This window comes from Zootoca vivipara, chromosome 8 (assembly GCF_963506605.1).
Source record: "Zootoca vivipara chromosome 8, rZooViv1.1, whole genome shotgun sequence".
NCBI lineage: Eukaryota > Metazoa > Chordata > Lepidosauria > Squamata > Lacertidae > Zootoca > Zootoca vivipara.
This window is the reverse complement of record NC_083283.1, coordinates 32,285,710-32,304,380: the sequence shown is the minus strand read 5'-3', so window position 1 is coordinate 32,304,380 and position 18,671 is coordinate 32,285,710. Positions and strand designations below refer to the sequence as shown.

General features: G+C 38.9%; 1 protein-coding gene across 9 annotated transcripts in view; it reads right to left on the bottom strand.

Annotated features, from left to right (window-relative positions):
- Positions 1-18,671, bottom strand: part of EYA1 (EYA transcriptional coactivator and phosphatase 1) — an 84,487-nt gene that overhangs the window by 60,523 nt on the left and 5,293 nt on the right. For 4 of the 9 annotated variants that reach the window (XM_035125088.2, XM_035125086.2, XM_035125093.2 and 1 more), the window contains exons 2-4: positions 17,403-17,452; positions 15,794-15,921; positions 14,310-14,387 (exon numbers count right to left, since the gene is read on the bottom strand). In XM_035125088.2, coding sequence (XP_034980979.1) covers positions 14,310-14,387; positions 15,794-15,917 — 202 coding nt within the window. In that variant the 5' untranslated portion in view covers positions 15,918-15,921; positions 17,403-17,452. The remainder of the gene's footprint in view (positions 1-14,309; positions 14,388-15,793; positions 15,922-17,402; positions 17,453-18,671) is intronic. The other 5 variants (XM_035125097.2, XM_060277753.1, XM_035125101.2 and 2 more) reach the window with 2 other exon arrangements.

The following is an 18,671-nucleotide window of genomic DNA, read 5'->3' as shown; positions in this document are numbered from 1 at the left end:
CACAAACTATATAGGCACCTGCTTCTTCAGAGAGAGCATGACCTCATCTAGGACAGGTAACTTCTCAACTCCTCTGACCTGGGAGTACTCACCCACCAAAGCTCCATCTTCCCAGGATTCAGACTCTGTTTATTAATACCTATTACCCCTGACAGTCCAGGAGGAACAGCAACAACATCACACTTCTCCAAGGAATTCCCCATTCTGAACCTGGGTCTGAAGGCAGATTGAAATGGGTTGGCCCTCTCAAGTTCCTTGCCCAAAGAGGGTATTAAAAACTGGGTAGTAGTTGTAAAATACCATTGGATCCCGGGTGGGTTTTTTCAGGAGTGGCCACACAATCACCTCCACTGTGGCTAACACCATTCTATCATGCAGAGATGCATTTATCACACACTGAACCCACCCAGCCATGTCTCCCTAGCTAGCTTTAATCAGGCTGCAAACTGATCCCACTAAACATGGCTTGATGGAGTATTGGCATCTCGCAAGCTATGGAGACGAATGGCATTGTCCTCCAGCAGGTCACAGAGGATCTCTGAGGTACCCTGGGCTCCATCCACCAATATGAGTGCCAATAGCCCATGAACCACATATTCACTTAGTTCCACTTGCTAACTTCTAGGGGACCCAATGGGGTTCTCTAGAAAGATGTAGGTCTTCTTCGTTGTTTTTACTTCGTTGTTTCACGATAATGTGCTCTCACATGTGTTTGGTCATCTTTGCAGTGGGACTTCCACCACCTGCACTCTAGCCATCGCCTGGTCTGTTTTATCACATGCTTCTCCCCAGTATACCTGGGAGCTGAATATGCTCCACAGTATTGGAGAGGATGTTCAAGATCTATCATATCTACAACCTTCTGCATCTTGTCATTCCATAACAAAACAAGGTCTTCTGCAGGATTGCCAGTTCTATTCACTAGAAAATTTCACAGGAATCCATTGCAGTCCACAAGTCTCTGGGGACAGACCATAATAAAGGGTCCCACACCCCTACAGGGCAAGTTGGTACTGTTAGCCCAAACTGTACCAGGTTGGAAGGGCAAGCAGTTCAAAAAGCAACCATAACAAAGTTCATACCTAGCCAGATATTATAACTGGCAGACTATTTTATTTACTTTTGGTTACAAATATTACAAAAATCCCAAAGCCATCTTGAAAACACTTTTAATTATCACTATACCACACTAGCACCTCTCCTCAACCAATATCCAAAGAGGTTTTCCTAATTTAAAGCTTCCCTTGTGGGTAAAAGTTTGTGTTTCTATTGACTGAGTGTGTTACGCAATGCTAGTGAGAACTGAGAAAACCAGGCCAATGAATATAATAATTTAAACCTTCAACTTTATGCCACACATTATATGACCCCAGCCCTTTAGACCTGAAGCACCTGTGATACATTAACCCTTCACTTCACCTGTTAACTGGATATTTCTGACACAGTGGAGTGGGAAAGATTTGAGACTTCAAATCATGCATTCTCAGTGTTTCCCAAACTTGGGTCTCCAGCTGTTTTTGGACTTCAATTCACATCATCTTTGATCCCTGGTCCTGATAGCTAGGGAGTTGTAGTCCAAAAACAGCTGGAGACCCATGTTTGGGAAACACTGCATGACGACTGGGAATGACACTAGAAGTTTGCACACTAGAGTCTGCAAAGATGAAACAGGGTTTTCATACAGTCAGTTCGTCCTAATTTTTTCATAAGGCCTGACGCGCAAAAGTCCACCAAGGCCAACAGGAAGAAAATAATACACAGCAGGGCATATACAGCAGCTGTGCTGTAAGAGCTTCACCTTCTCAGATTGCTCCATACCGACACATTATATTAAAACATTGCCAAAGTGCAGATAAGCAATTCTGCATTGTAACCTATTGCAGGACAGGTGTAAGAGTTTTGGAGGATCCCCAAAATCTGGCAATAAAATACACTACCGAAGGAGCTCCAAGCTTAAAAACAAATAGATATTTTAAGTGTGGAAAAGGAGAGCTTTGACATATACCCTCTTTTCCGAAACAAATGCCTCAGAATGCAGTGAATGTGCTTAAAACCACTTCTACCACATGTTAGAAACCACACTATCTAAGTAAGCTGAAACTCTACTCAAGCAATGCCAGAATTCGGACCAGCCTTGAATACATTTTTCCTGTCCTGCCAATTGTTTCTTCTTCCAAAACCATATTTATATTCTGATACTTCTCTGAAGAATTTTCCCCTGCTCTTGGCCCTATGAGTTCCATCCCATTCTTCCTACAGCACATAGTATATCACTCATATTTTGTGTGCTGTTGACACACTACTATAGGTCAAAGCTTTGGGAATAAATAGGTCATGGGCTTTTGGAAGAAAAGTACAAATTCAAACTTCAAAATGCATTAGCCATTCAGCCAATCTTTACAATAAACCCCAAAACTGATTACTGAAAAGCTACTACGGCAAAATTGACCTGATTTTAAATGATAGGTAAATAACATTTAACATATGTTTCTTTTCTAGGTAACATACAGAAGAATTATTTCTCCTATTATATTCCTATAATCTTATGACCCATTAGATTCACTCATAAAATGCAGCTTCTGATAACAAAGTGTGCTCTCTATTTTCCACTGGAATACAATTTGCAGAACTGCGGGAAAAGCCATGGCCATGATGAGACTGAGATGTGCAGGTGTCTTTAGAGTTCCAGTGCTCAGGAAAATTACTATACTGAGCATCTCATTATTTATTTATTTATATTTAGCTATACTGCTTAATCGCAGTTGTCACAAAGGTTGAAAATTCCCTGCCCTGATCCATGGGAAATGCAGGTAGGAAAGACCTTGGGAGGGATGAGGAGGTTCCTCCTCTAAATTTATGGAGCATGAAAAGAAGCCTAGCCGGCGGAGATCATCTATTTTACTTTCACTAGTACAGCCAATCAAGAAGTCCCTGGAGCACTTATGGGGCTTAGGTGTAGGTGTACCCATTTAAAGCATATTCTGCCTGCCTGGCACTCAACTCCTAATTCCTGAAAGAAGGCAAAGCAGGGATGCATTGTTGGGTTATAGCTACCATCATCTTTGACCATTAACTTTGCTGGGTGGGGCTTACGGAATTGGAATTTATCTTATGAAAGGTCAGAGATTCTACATCCCTGACATGAAGAATCACAGGATACTATTACTTAAGTAATACTGTTATCTAAGAGAGTAATTCCCCATAATCTTTAAGTGAACATTACTTTCTTAATAATAATTAAATATTCATACTACAGAAGGCTGGAAAATGCAAAGTTAAAGTCACATTACATTTGGTTCTCCAATAGAGATGGCACTGAAATGCTCAATACCTGGTTTCATAAACTGACTTGTCCAGCCTGTAATGCTTGACTGTGTTACAAATTGTATATCATATCACTGAAAAGTTAACTCAGAATGTTAAACTATGTTGTGCATGCTCAGTTAGCATTCAACAGACCAGGTACCCCAACCCAGCTGTGCTTTGTGGGTGAATTTGTATAGGTTATTTTTAGGGCTAACCTCTCTCATTCATTGCTGTAAAATTACATGGCTACTTGGTAAGTGCATCTGCAGAAGTTTTCCCCCTCTTCAGTTAGCCATTGACATCTGATGAATCTCACAGGCTGCTGTGAAACACATGGTCAGATTAACTCTTTGATGCACATCTTCTCTACCAATTCAACCAATTATCCTGATTGTTTAATGGAAATATTTTATGCTTGTTTGTTGTGCCCCATCCAAATTCAAAACGCGTTTTACTTTCAAATGTGCTTGCTTACAGGAGGATCTCTCTGCCATGGATGGTGCTGTGGAGTTGAATCATGCCAGATTTAACCAAACTATAGTTCTCAGGGGTTGATACAATGTGCACAGAAAATAGTAGATTTAGCTGAAAGGCATGACATGGAGCACATCAGCACTGATCATTGCAATGCACCCATCTGAGCAAGCAGACTTGTTTTGAATGGAAAATAGCTTGCCAATTCTTTTTAGTGATTTAGCTGCAGTTAAAACCTTCAAAGCAGCTCAAGCTTTGCACATGCTTTCTCTCCATTCATGAATATGACCCATGTGCATACATCCATAATTAGGTTTTCAGAAATAACATCTGAACTTGGTTCTTAGCAGATATTAGGACCAAATTAGATGACTAATGGCTATACACATCATTAGCACACACCCTTAAGGGGAAAAAAATACCTTAAACTGCAGGTGTGTATATTATTTTCATCACATCACCTGTGCAGGGGGAGATAAGGGTTAACCTTTTCTTCCTGCTGTAAAACCAATGAAAATTTTCCCTTGACAAAGGGAACTTTCCTTCCTAAGAGCAGCTTAGATAGGACTTTTGGCCAAATTCACCCCACCACACACTATGGTCCCAATGAAAGCTAGGCCCACATGTACCTATTAACTTAAACACATAAGCAGACACATAATTGCTAATGATACATCTAGTACCATGTCTCATTAGGCTCTCGGTTATCCAAAAGCACTACCAATTAAAAGAGATTCTCATGGTTCATGTTGACAAAGAAGCCTGATTATACTTCCTTTGAAAGAAGGGTAGAGGTTAGTGAGTGGGGCTGGGGCAGTGGGGAAGAGAGAAATGGGAATATGGGAATATATGAGGAGAAATACACACTTCCCTCTTCCTGATGTGTACCATTGCATCTGAGGAAAGTGAGCAGAAAAGGAGACCAAGGCTATGGTGCACCAGCCACGAGAAAGGGTTGCAAGTGTGTCAAATTCTAGATATCTCTTCCTATCCACCTTCCATGAGAAAAACAACAACCCAGGGTCCCTCTAGATGTCCTTTTTATCACGCATCATGATAAGTCATGCTCATGATGCTATTGGGGCAGTTACACCCAAGCCTGATTTCAGTACCAACGTCCTACTGGAATCCTTTAACTTTATGTACCACAAATGTTTTTCGTTATTTCTGCCCCACTTTTTTGTGCAATAGCCATTTCGGACAGCAATAATATGATAGCAGTGTGAAAGCATCTCAAAAGAAACTAAAGTGGAATAAATTCACCACTATTATTGTGCCAAGAACACATTGAAGAATACAGTACAACCACAATAAAACACAAACACCCATGAGATAGCCATTTCAAATGATATTGAGACCAATACCTTCAGTTGACTTATACAGTATATAAGTTGCTGTTTTTTACAAAGTCAGGCCATTGACTTTGTACGGTCTACAATAACTGGCATAACCTCTCTGGGGTTTTTGACAAGAGTCTTTTCCAGCCCTATCTGGAGATGCCAATCCTACCAGGGTTCTGCATACAAATTCTGTGGTGTATCACATAATTATATTTCCATCCCCCCAAACCTCTAAAAAAAACAAAAACCTTCCCCACCAGCTCAGCAGATAGGTCCCCTTGTAAGAATAGTTTCATTGTTTCTATTCTATCAATTTTTCTATTTTGTATATCTACAAAGTGTAAATAAACATGATGCAAATGTTCGTGGAGAAAGGAGGAAGAGAACATCTGAACAGGCAAGCTATTTGGAAGAAATAATATCCCCCCCCCATCATTTCAGAGAGCATTGTACAAAATTCGTTATAACATGTACTTGTGAAATGGGTATTGCAGTATTGTTGTATTGCCCTTAATAGCCTACACTATTTTTTCACTGTTCAATGATAAATTAAATTATATGCAATTTCTTATCACCAATCACCATGACTGATAAGTGGGGTTGAAGAGAGGGAGAGAATGAATTTGTGGGATCAGAGGATGGTAGGGAGAAAGAATCCATGAGAGAGAGGAGAGTTTCAGGGAGGGAGGCCGGCTTATTTCTGAAATCAGATTAGATCAGAGATAAGCTATTTACTGATTTTTCACCTATTTTTGAGCTAACCTGACATGATCTGGTGGTGGTGGAAGAAGTCATTCATCTCTATTCAGATACAGCCTTTCCCCAAGTAAATGCTGTAAGTCGCTTGCAGACATCCAGGTAACAAGCAACGAACAATGAAAACAATGACAAGTGTTCTTGCTCAGTATCCCTATATTTTACTGCAAATGGAAGTCTACTCATTTCACCATGTGCAAAAGGCAAATGGGTGTCATGACTAGCAGTTTTAGATGTTCCTAGTAAGATAGGAGAAATGGGAGTGCCTGATCACCTCATCTGTCTCCTGAGAAATCTCTATGTGGGACAAGAAGCTACAGTTAGAACTGGATATGGAACAACTGATTGGTTCAAAATTGGGAAAGGAGTGTGACAAGGCTGTATATTGTCTCCCTGCTTATTTAACTTATATGCAGAATTCATCATGTGAAAGGCTGGACTGGATGAATCCCAAGCCAGAATTAAGATTTCCAGAAGAAATATCAACAAGCTCAGATATGCAGATGACACAACTTTGATGACAGAAAGTGAGTAGGAATTAAAGAACCTCTTAATCAGGGTGAAAGAAGAAAGCGCAAAATATGGTCTGAAACTCAGCATCAAAGAAACCAAGATCATGGTCACTGGTCCCATCACCTCCTGGCAAATAGAAGGGGAAGAAATGGAGGCAGTGAGAGATTTTACTTTCTTGGGCTCCATGATCACTAGAGATGGTGACAGCAGTCATGAAATTAAAAGACGCCTGCTTCTTGGGAGAAAAGAGATGACAAACCTAGACAGCATCTTAAAAAGCAGAGACATCACCTTGCCGACAAAGGTCCATATAGTTAAAGCTATGGTTTTCCCAGTAGTGATGTATGGAAGTGAGAGCTGGACCATAAAGAAGGCTGATCGCCAAAGAATTGATGCTTTTGAATTATGGTGCTGGAGGAGACTCTTGAGAGTCCCATGGACTGCAAGAAGATCAAACCTATCCATTCTGAAGGAAATCAGCCCTGAGTGCTCACTGGAAGGACAGATCCTGAAGCTTAGGCTCTAATACTTTGGCCACCTCATGAGAAGAGAAGACTCCCTGGAAAAGACCCTGATGTTGGGAAAGATTGAAGGCACAAGGAGAAGGGGACGACAGAAGACGAGATGGTTGGACAGTGTTCTCGAAGCTACCAACATGAGTTTGACCAAACTGTGGGAGGCAGTGGAAGACAGGAGTGGCTGGCGTGCTCTGCTCCATGGGGTCATAAAGAGTTGGACACGACTAAACGACTAAACAACCACAACCACAATAAGATAAAAGACACAGTAACCCATAGGCTGCAAGCAGCTCGGCTGTTCTCTGTACAGCCTGTTAAGTTCCCGGGGAGCCCCATTAATTTCCTCCAGCTCATCGAGCATCAACTGGATGCCAAAGAAAAACAGTCACTTTCTATACTGCTAATAAGCATTAGGATGGTGATTTAAGCTGCTTGATTGTAATAAAGCCTCAAAGCATTTTACAAAACAAAACATTTAAAATATCAACAAAAAGACAGTTAAAAACAGGTATTAAAACATTCAAACACTGATTATAATCAATAATCAACTAAAAACAGATTAAAACATAAGTACCTTCTGCTTGTCTAGATCAGCTTGCCTAAACAAAAAGGTTTTAAGCAGGCACCTGCCATATGTCTACAGGTGGGGAGTTCCTCTATACAGGCAGGGAACCACACTAAAAGATTGATTTCTTACAATTGAAGAACGAGCCTTATACGGCACCTGTAACAGCGCTAGTCCCACAGACTAGAGTGGTTGAGTGGGAATATATAAAGGAGATTCCAGTGATCAAAAGATTACTGTCCCCATGCTACTAATGCAAAATTGCAGGGTAGTGTACCTCCCTCCAGACAGTGATGGAGGGAGACAGCGCCCCCAGGGACATGACACACATTTTGGGGGCACTGTGCGCTGCGCACAAGGGTGTGGCACACCATCTGTGGGGCGGGGTGCCCAGAGCGGGCGGGAGAGAGCCGCAGTGGCGCTTCTGGGATTCTGGGATCACACTGCCCAGGGCGGCGCGCCCTCACCGCCCCCATCTTCCTACGCTACTGCCTCCAGAAATCCCAGAACAGTCCATACCACTGTTTTCATTTTGCTTTTGCCATTGCAGATAGTGATCTTGGCTGCATCAGGATCATTAGAAGACCTTAAAGCCTCCACTCCCCAGTGGTCCCAGTGATCCAACTAGATATGCCAACTAAATATGTTTCGTTTCATCAGCCATTTACTATAAGCTCTTGTTCAGAAAATACATGAGTAACTTACCGAACAACTTGATTTAAGTAAATTATTAAATAATTCATTTTGTTTATTTAAAGACATCATTCTATACCTGCTTACCCGGGAAGAATCCCTATTGGATTAAATAGGACTTACTTCTGAGTGGCATGTACAGGATTTCATAGTAAGCCCTCTTGTTTTAAATCAGTGCAACTTGAAGGCTAGTGAGTACTAATGAGATGTTCCTAATGCTACCTCTCAGTTGGAAATAATTTAAGATAAAGCAAGACCCCTGCCTTCACTATACATAACACACAGCTCCACATGGATTGCTGGTGAAAATGCTTAGATGTCTGATGGAGGCTGCATGTATTATCCATTAGTATGACATGACAAGGTTGCTCAGAATAAATGAGTTAAGATTTCTAAATGCATATCAACCCAAACACTTATTATGTAGTACTATGTCTAACCACAACGGGACCACTCAGCATGAAAGGCTTGTGGATTACAGTACAAACATAGCCTGTGATGATCCCATTCTTCCTACAGAACAGACCACATTCATTCCAGTGTGCTTTATACAGGCACAAGTGATTTTTTGCTGCTTCAGAATACATTGCTGCATTACTCCCTTATTCTTCTCATTACAATAATGCTGAACTAACAGTGGCTGGCGTAGCAGTAAATTGGCTGCATGTACAACCACACAAATCTGAGATCCACAGACCATTGAAGTACTACAATATCTGATAGCACAAATGCATTGTAGTCCTATGCACAATGAACAGTTTATGCAGGTAGATCTTTGCATACATGGAGATTACTACTAAAAGAAATACAACTGCAGACCTAAATCTCATATTTACTGTGTTTATCCAATTTTCCAAAGAGATTTACTATTGATGATATTCACTGAAAATAAACTTCAGGAACAGCTATGTTAGTTGGCTGTATCAAAAATAGCAAGAAATTTTGTGGTACCATTAAGCCTAATGAATTCAGATATGATGAAAAGGGTTCTGACACAAGCCACAATAAAATCGTTGGGCTGGTATCCAACATTAGTCATACTCAGTGGGCCAGTTATTGATTTACTGAGTCTACTCTGAGTATGACTACGGTAACACTGGACACTACCCTTAGTCTTTTGCTGTTCTTTTACTAAAAATAAATACATTAATTGTTAAATTTGAAGTTTAAGCAAAAATATATTGAAAAATTGCAAGAGGTTTTTGTCACCCATCACAATTAAGCATCTTCCTTTTGCATTCTCCCCGTTGCATAAAGTGACAGTATGTCGGAGCAGGCTCAGACTCCGTACAGCACTAAATATCCTTAAATTTCATCTGAAATTTCTTCCTATCCACGAATACTCCATAATTTTCCATTCCTTCTTATACTACAAGGTTTGATAATGGATAACTTCACACTAGCATGTATTATTAAAATAATAATAATACTGAGCCAGAATCTCTCTCTCTCTCTCTCTCTCTCTCTCTCTCTCTCTCTCTCTCTCTCTGTGTGTGTGTGTGTGTGTGGTGTTTGTAATATTCAGGAAACATATTATTTTTCTTGAACATTCATAGCACTATTAATTTATTTATTAGACTTTTAATTTACCTCATTCAAATGCCAATATGTTAGATAACACTTTAAAAGTCCACAAAAAAAATTGCAATATGCATCTATTAAAGTACATGGGTGGAATTCAACATAGCAATGAAGAAATTGTTTTGTCAGTGCAAGCATTTCTGCTTGCTTGATGGAATGATCTCCCCTCTGTCCCCTGTAATTTGGTCGGGGTGGGGGAAGTCTTCTGACCTCTCAGAGTGGATTGGGGGGGGTGAAAGTCATAGGGGGGGAAGAACAGAAAGCTCCTTTACACTAACAGGGGTCCTTGAGCTGGCTTCTACTCGTGGAACAGGGTAGCTGAATCCAGCCTTATATTTTATTATCATTCTATTTTCAATATTTTTAGGTTATCTTTAAGGACAAAGCCCATGCAGATGTGAGAATGGACCAAGTTATAGGGAAGGACATGACCTTTAGTAGGCACTGCCTTTCTTCCTCTCTAGGACCTGGCAAGGACCCTTATTGATCAACACTTTGATTTGTGAGGTGACAGCACCTTCTTCACCATCCCATTGTGATTTGAAAATGTGGGCTCTGATATTTGAACATTAAGCGTCTCCTGTTAAATTGCTGCACATGTTACTAGGAGTGGAACAAGAGATACAAAATCTCATTCTAGCCTTTCCATAATGACAGTGCTGTGATTGCATGCAAAGGTGTCTGTAGGCTCATCTGCGTAAAATATTATTTATGTAGAGTGCAGGCTTCAAAAGAAGAGTAAGTTTTGAAGTCAGAGCCCAAGTTGAAAATGCTTGAGTAACTTTGCCATAAAGGTTTATATGCTTCTTGTTTATATCTGCACGCACTCTGAGAACGCAGAAATGAATTCCAGAAATTAAGAATTTAAGGGTTCTTAAACTATTTGTCTAATCAATTTTCAAGGGGAGTGGTATCAAGAACTTTGGTATCAATAACAGTGGCAACACATACTGTATAACTTTTCCTTGATCCATTCTGAGAAAAAATGTATTTCTTCCTAACATGCCTTAGGTTTTAAAGGAGGTATCAATCCTGATGTCCCCATTTATATATCTGTATCTTTTCCAGATATTATAGCAACAGGTATTCTTTTTTATGACTCCCTGTATAAAATGTTGTGACAGTGTTAAAATACAATAAAATAGATGCGCCGTTACAAGTAATGCTTTCAAAGAACAATATATTACTATATGATTTAACTGTGGACAGTTTGTGTAAACACTGCTCTTTCAATTAGAAAAAGGGGGAAAGAAAGATATTGTATTATACACATGTTTAATAAGCTGTTTTATTGTTTTTAAAAGATCCTTCTATTACAAAAAGCCTAATTCCTGCAATAAAAACAAATGCTATCCTTCCTCTTTCCTTAAGATACACAGTAGATTCTAACACCTTGCACCTTCAGTCCAATAAATGAAACATAAAACTTGAGATATATCTTGCCTATAAAATGACTCATTCAGAAAATGCAAACCATATTCCTTTCAGATCTAAAGAATAACTTTCCCACATGTATTGCCAGAGTTTGTTGCAAAAATGGCTTTTAGGTCAGCTGTCCCAATGTGGGATGTGAAAAGATATAAATAAATCAAATACTTGTTGTCTCCTCTTCCAAACACACATTGCATCAGAGGCCACTCCAAAACGTGCCTAACTTCCACAAAAAGTGTTTTGGGCATCATAAAGTGATTCAATAGGCAGGTAAACTCAGAAGGTGCAACTTAGAATGCATAGAAACTGCCACCATAGCTCTTGGATTTCACCCACTGCATTTATTGCCAGGGTGTTCGTATTCTACCACCTAAAATATATTAATTCTTATAAAGCACCCACCTACACACAGCCACTCCTCCAAAAGATCTGCTGGCGTCCGAATAATATATTTTGTGTGTTAGGTTCTAAAGTTCAATGGGTTATCAAGTCCCAACTGCCTGCCCTACAGCAGGATCCCTTTCACAAAATGGATTCATCTTGCGAGCTGTACCTATTGCTCAAGGGGATATTGGGCTAAGGAGTGCAGTGTACCTTTCCTGTAAAAGGTATCTATTTCCAATACAACATTGCACAATATTTATCACAATAACACTACATAAGCAGGTATACAATAAAGGAAGTGATTGCAATGAAGCAGTACACACGTAAATCTAAATAACATACTTAACACATTCCATAACAGCACATACAACAGCCACATACAGTTATCCATTTTTTATTAAAACAAGCCAAACTGAAATTTTAATATCAGCTAGTCTACCACAGTATTAAAACCAACTGACAACTTTAGCCCAGTATATATATATGCAGATATAGATTCTGTAGCAGGTATAGCAGACCAGGTGTACTGCAGACATTTGGGACTACAACACCCATCATTCAGTGAGGTTGTTCTTCCCAATTGTGTTTCATAGAATTATAGAATCGTAGAGTTGGAAGGGACCACGAAGGTCCTCTAGCGCAACCCCCTGCAATGAAGGAATCTCAACTAAAGCATCCATAACAGATGGCCAATCAACCTCTGCTTAAACATCACATTTGCTTAAGTCACATTTCAAGTTTCAAGTCAACTTGCACATTGCTATACACACCAGAGAGGAGGCAGGGATATTTTCAACCAATGTGCATTACCTGTTTTGTTTCCATGCATCTGCACCCTCCTATTCATGAAACTCTCATCTATGCAACTCCTGTCTCAAATGTACACACCTCAGCTTAACTGCGAAGTGAATGTAGCATATATTTTTTTGATCAGATAGAAGCTGGTAAGGGCTGGTGGGCATTGTAGTCCAACATGTATTGAGTGTACTATGTTTGCTAGCCGTGGTCTAGAAAGCAATTGAGGAAATGGTTCTCCTTTCTTACTCTGAGAATCATGGCTACTTACGTACACCCTAAAATGGCACTTCATGCCATTAGCAGTTTCATTTAAACTCAAATTTGCTTATTCCCTTCAGTATTCACATCTTGCACTAGGTAGTTCTATATTGATAGACTGTTGCCAGAATGCACTATCCGGCTGAACAATCAAGGCTTTTTGTGCCAATCATGACATCCCATCATGTTTTGGTAAATTCTGTTTGCATTCATTATCCACAAAAGTTATTTCTTGGGAAGCACCTATGCAGTTCCACCAACTACCAATTATTATTTTTTCCTGTATCAGGTATAAGCTATTGTTTTCCAACTTGGCTCAGAGCAAGTCTTGAGAGAGATGAACACTAAAATTTCGTATATTCCTAACATGAATTCATGGCCCATTAGATGTGGCATACAACTATTTCTATAACTTATTTATTGCAAGAATGGCTAAGTCTCTGTTAAACAACTAAATGAATAAACTTCAGTCGCAACTATACTTAATGCTGAAGTAAATACTTTCACATCCTGATGCCCTTCTGCAGAAATATGTTAAGGACCATGTTAAGAAAGTAACATTTTCCGCATACTGCCACAAGGAGTTTCTATGATTTAGTTCATTCTTGAACTAATGCTGCAGGAATCAGCACTAAACTTTGATTATACCAGAGCAGTGGCACCCACCTACATCCCAATTTCTTGCCATAAAAGGTTAACCACTAAGTGTGAAGTGAAAAATATTAGCTACTAACAGATAGATATCTATCAACCACATCCTGCTGCAGCACATTTGAAAGGAATTTAAAAAAACATGGGGTTTGGACAGAGCTGTTTTATTTAGTACATTTTTTTTATTAAAAAAAAACAACACCCCTTAGTGAAAGCAGCTTGACCTGTCTATAATCACATAAAACTTAACTTTGCTTCAGAATTCATTTAAAACACATACTGTAACAGGATTAAGATTGCCATAGGAGTGACATCAGAATTCACATTAGAATCTGATCCATTCTATCATCAGATGTTGACCACCTGACTATTCAGTGACATCTTTCTATCTCACATGCAGCAAACAAGCAGATTACACATTATGTACGCTGCAATTTCAAGGGAAGCACGTAGAAACCAAACACTGACAGCATCTCCATCAGTCCTATGATTTTTTTCAAAATACTTTTATTTAAAGTAAGATTTCCTTTTAATAGTTTATACTCTCTTGCCCGCCCCAAGTTACTATTACTATCCAACTGTCTGTCCTAGACTATCATTATCCTCTACCCCAACAGATAAACAAAAGGAAAACAAAAAGGGACAAGGGTAAGTAATACATCCCAACACACAAAAGATCAAATTCATTTTAAGGAGATAAAACAGCTCTTGGTGTATTCCTACAATTACTAAATAAGTAATTGTAAAGCAAAGTCCTATCCCGCCTCACAGCAACCAATTTAAAATTTGGCTTTTGTGCTAACATTTTGCTTGAAAATTATATTTATACCCTAACCTTATGCATGGCTATTTGGAAGCTGTAGTGTTCAAGGGAGTTTACCTATGGAAATCATATAAAGGGTTATGACTTATTTAAAAGGGTTATGTTTATTTATCAATGAGGGCAAACCACAGCATTTCCAATTTTGATTAGATACAATCAGTCAGAACCTTTTAATAGTTTGCAAACCTTAAAATGCATGCTAATAACTGTGCATTCACCGTTACTACACAAACCTGCAGTGGTCTGTGTATTAGTATTTAACAACCAGTCTGCAGTGCTGAGCAGAGTCATGTCACCTAAAGGAAAATTGCAAAGAAAATGAAAAAGCTAGTACCTTTTCCACACACATCCCAAAAGAATACGTACAAAAAATGTATAGAAGTTTTCCATTTCTTTTTAAAATTGTTAACTAATTAATTAAAGGGCAGTGCTTCAGGCTGTGTTCCTGTAGTCAACAATCTCTAAAATATAACCTTGATTCAACATCCAGACTAATTTTTGTACTCCTTTTTATTTTTCCTCATTCTCTCATGCACCCACCATCCCCTGCTTTGGGGGATACCTTGCCCGATAAAGACTTTTGGGGAAATCACAATTTCATAACATATTGATTGGTCCTATTAAAGGAGTTCTTTTCCTCCTTACCAGTGCACCACTTTTCTCTTTACTTGGAGCCATTACATTAAAACTTAACTTCGATGTAAGTGTGTTTATCAACAGGAAAAGTTTTCTCAATTTTGTTAAGATAAAACAGTATCTTAACAATTACATTTACATTCCAATTTTAAAATCAGAAGTCAGTGGTGTAATATGCGCGCACACACAAAAGATAAACAGCACAGTCCTCTGCATATTTTGAATCAAGTCTGTGTGTTTAAAGGCCTTTATTCACAAGTAGATATGCTGTGACTACATCCTCAATCAGATGTCTTTGTCCAAAAGGCAGTGGTCAGTCATTAATACTGATTAAGGTTGCAATCTAAACATACAAACTACCCATTGAACAAAGTCGGACTTACACACACACACACACACACACACACACACACACACACACACAGTAAAAAAATTGTTTAATTTGCATTATTTTAATTTAAAGGGAACAAAAAAGGCCTATCTGACAAAATACAATGCAGCTCCATTAGATTTAGAGGGAATGGAGGCTAAAAGTATAATCTGATAACACAAATAGTCTTCAGTTAGAACTCAGACCAAAAAATGTTTTGGGTAATGGGCATGGGAATGGTGGGTAAATGGATAACTCATTTGATAGAAGTTTCTCATCACTGTCATTGCTATGGTCAAACTCCAGTAAGTGCCCATGAATAACCATTGGAATGTTATCTAGTTATACAGTATTTCATATCTAATAGAAAGGTAAGGCCTGGCAATCTGATATGGTAAACCAGTGTATAAGGGCTCTACCATCTCAGTTTCCAGATGGAAGCTCCTCCATCCAAAATAGTAGTACAATCCAACAGATAGAAAGCTAGATGACAGGAAGTTGAAGGATACTTTCCCTGACATGCTGCTTTGTCTATGTGCAGAAGACTGTTGTTGTATGAAGGAGTATTCCGTCATGAAAGCCCCCACCTTTAGTCCGAAGTGGCATAGTCCAGACACACATTTACCATCTCAGTGAAAAACTGAGGTCTAAAGTAAACCCATCATATTACACAAAAAAAACCCACCAACAACTCACCTTCTGTGCCATTGGGTGTCATGGAATTATTATTTATATGAGAATTATCAAGTTTTGGACCATTGGGAGATTCACTACTACCACTTAGTCGACTATGAGGGCTGGCTAGATCCTGCATTTCCATAGACCTAAAAAAAAAAAGTGAGTAGAAAAATTGACTACTGCTTTCAGATCTGACTGTGGAAGTACAACCCATGCCCTACCATTGATTTTACTATTTACATTATTACTTCCTTAGTTTGCCTTACATTTTTGCGGCATGTCATACACTCATTGCATAATGGCTCTGTATAATACACAATCCTTAACAGATTTAAAATACATTTATACCTTCCCGTCTACACATTTTTATAAAGCGCATTTATATAGAGACAAAAATTAAAATGTATTGAAAAGTACATCCCAAGTGCAATACAGTAACACTGTTTGCTTGCATATAATTTACCACCCAATTACGATTTAATGGGCCTCCAAACCAAATAAAACACTTGAAGCAATAGTTGAACCTACGCTCAACTGACAAGGAATGAGATATTCCTGATGTATGTGTTTACTCTGGCAAACTACTTAATTGTTCTTCTGTTTCCGTTGAAACAAATGCAGCATTAAAACATTATTATGTCTGCTCTCTTGTTTGCTTTGTGGATTACATAAAGCGTGCCCAATTGAAAAGGGATAAGGCCAATATACAGTGAATCCATACAGGCATTAGTATGCCTTAGCACTTTGCAGTACTTGAACTGTCACTTAAAGTGAAACAAGAACAGAATCAGTGCAAATTGTTAATATTTTATATAATATATTGCCTCTCTTGTATCTTAACTGTGCTTACGATTCCTGATCATAATAGCTTTTATAATACTCAACTTCCATTAGATTTATTTTGAATAGAAGATCTGCATAATATAGTTAAGGGGCAATGTTCAAATCATGTACTCTAGAATAAGGGCCCTTCTGCATGAAGAAAGTTTCAGAACACTTGATTCATTTCTATGTAATGAAGTATCAGTTTGCATTAAGCCCAAAGTTTACAATATGCTAATGAATTTTGCTTCTGTAATATTTTTGGATTAAATATTATCAGGAAAAGTTTGTACGGTATACTTTAAGCCCACCAAATCAGTTTAACTTTGGTTGCAAAGCTGTGCACCTACTTAAGAGTAAACCCCACTCAACTCAGTGGAATTTACTACCAAGGAAGCACACACAGAATTTCATTGCATGTTTTCTAACATAAATATGTATTTTACTTTCCACAGTTATACTGCTTTCACACTACAAATTTTCTCACTAAAAATGCTCCATTTAAAAATGACTAGTTGGAGTCCTTTTAAATGCTAGACTGCTGGTGTTACTTTCATGACCAAATCCAAACAATTTTAAAATACACAGAACTGTATACATGAATTAGAAAACATTTTAGTGCTGAGCAGAACCTTTATTTAAAAGTGCATATTTAAATTACTTCTCAAAGCAGTGAAAGAATATTCTCCAGATTAAAATTATCAACAATCAAATATCATTCATATATCTTTTACATGAAGTAAAATAACTTCATTCCAAGTGGTTTTCCCCCCCTACAGAAAGGGCACTTTGATCTTATCCTTACCTGCAAATGGATGAAACAGCAACATCTGAACTGGTTTGGGACTTTTGCACCTGCAAACCAGGGACACAAATAGAAGCCTCTGTTATTCTACGTTCATGTCAGGTCTTAATCTAACTAAACAAAGAAATCTTCCTGGGGATGGTAATGCTGTCTTTTAACCAAAAGAGAAGGAGGGGGTTACTGCTGCAGTGAAAGACATATTGTCTTTAAATTGAAGCCTCAACTGTTGTTTCCTCCAGCAGGTCTATCCCCCCCCCCTTGCCCATGTCATGGGGAAGGCAGCCAAATGACGGGATAGTGATTCATCACTGGCCTATGACAGCTGCACACTGGATTTCCCCTCCCCCAATCAACATGCAAAGCACTCTTGCTAAGGTAGTTTAGGAAGAGGTGCCTGGGCAAGGTAGCTATTAACAGAGAAAATATACCGTATCTAGCGAAGGGAAGAAGCTCCCTAATGCTTTCCTCCAGCATCCTCTGAAGATCTTTCAGTTTTTGTTATCACTGGCTGAAACACATCTCCCTCCCACCCCTTTAACTCTTGACAGTCTCTTATCCTTATCATGTTAGTTTTCATCCCTCCCTCCTCCTTCCACTCCGTCATTTAAGTTTGCAAGTCCAGTTTCCAGCCAACTTTGAAGACTGCAAACCAACGCTGAAGGATTTAAAGTCAAATGCAATGCTACGCTCCTATAATTTGACTGTAAGTTCCTGAATGTTTAACTAGGCCAGAAATTCCCCTTCCTCCTATCTGCACCTCTCCCTACAATGCAAGTTAAACTAAAACAAAGAAGAGCATACACTTCAGAATGAATGAATACGAGCAGTAGGCAAAAATGTATTTCTAAAATGAACTCTGTGATCATGAATTGGTCTTGTGCATTCTCTGTGAATGTACACTCTTTGGACGGGGGTGGGCGAGAGATTCAATAATGTTTGAAATCTAGACTCTCACTGGTTTAGTGTAGTGCTGTTGCATGTGATCAGAATATGTGTAAGGTTGTGTTTAAATGAATAGCCTTTGATACACAGTTTACACACACACACACACACACACACAAGCCACCAACAACTGCCAGCAGGTGATAAAGCCCAGGTGAAGCCTGGCTGCCTGCTTGAAAGCACAAACAAAACTTCCCCAGCAAGGACACACATTGTCTAAATGTCTGAATTCAGAATTCCACCCAACCTGAACTGACATCTCTTACATGATCACAGAACAAAGGCAAGCAAGATGAGGCATTTTAAGTGCCATAAAAGTCATCCAGG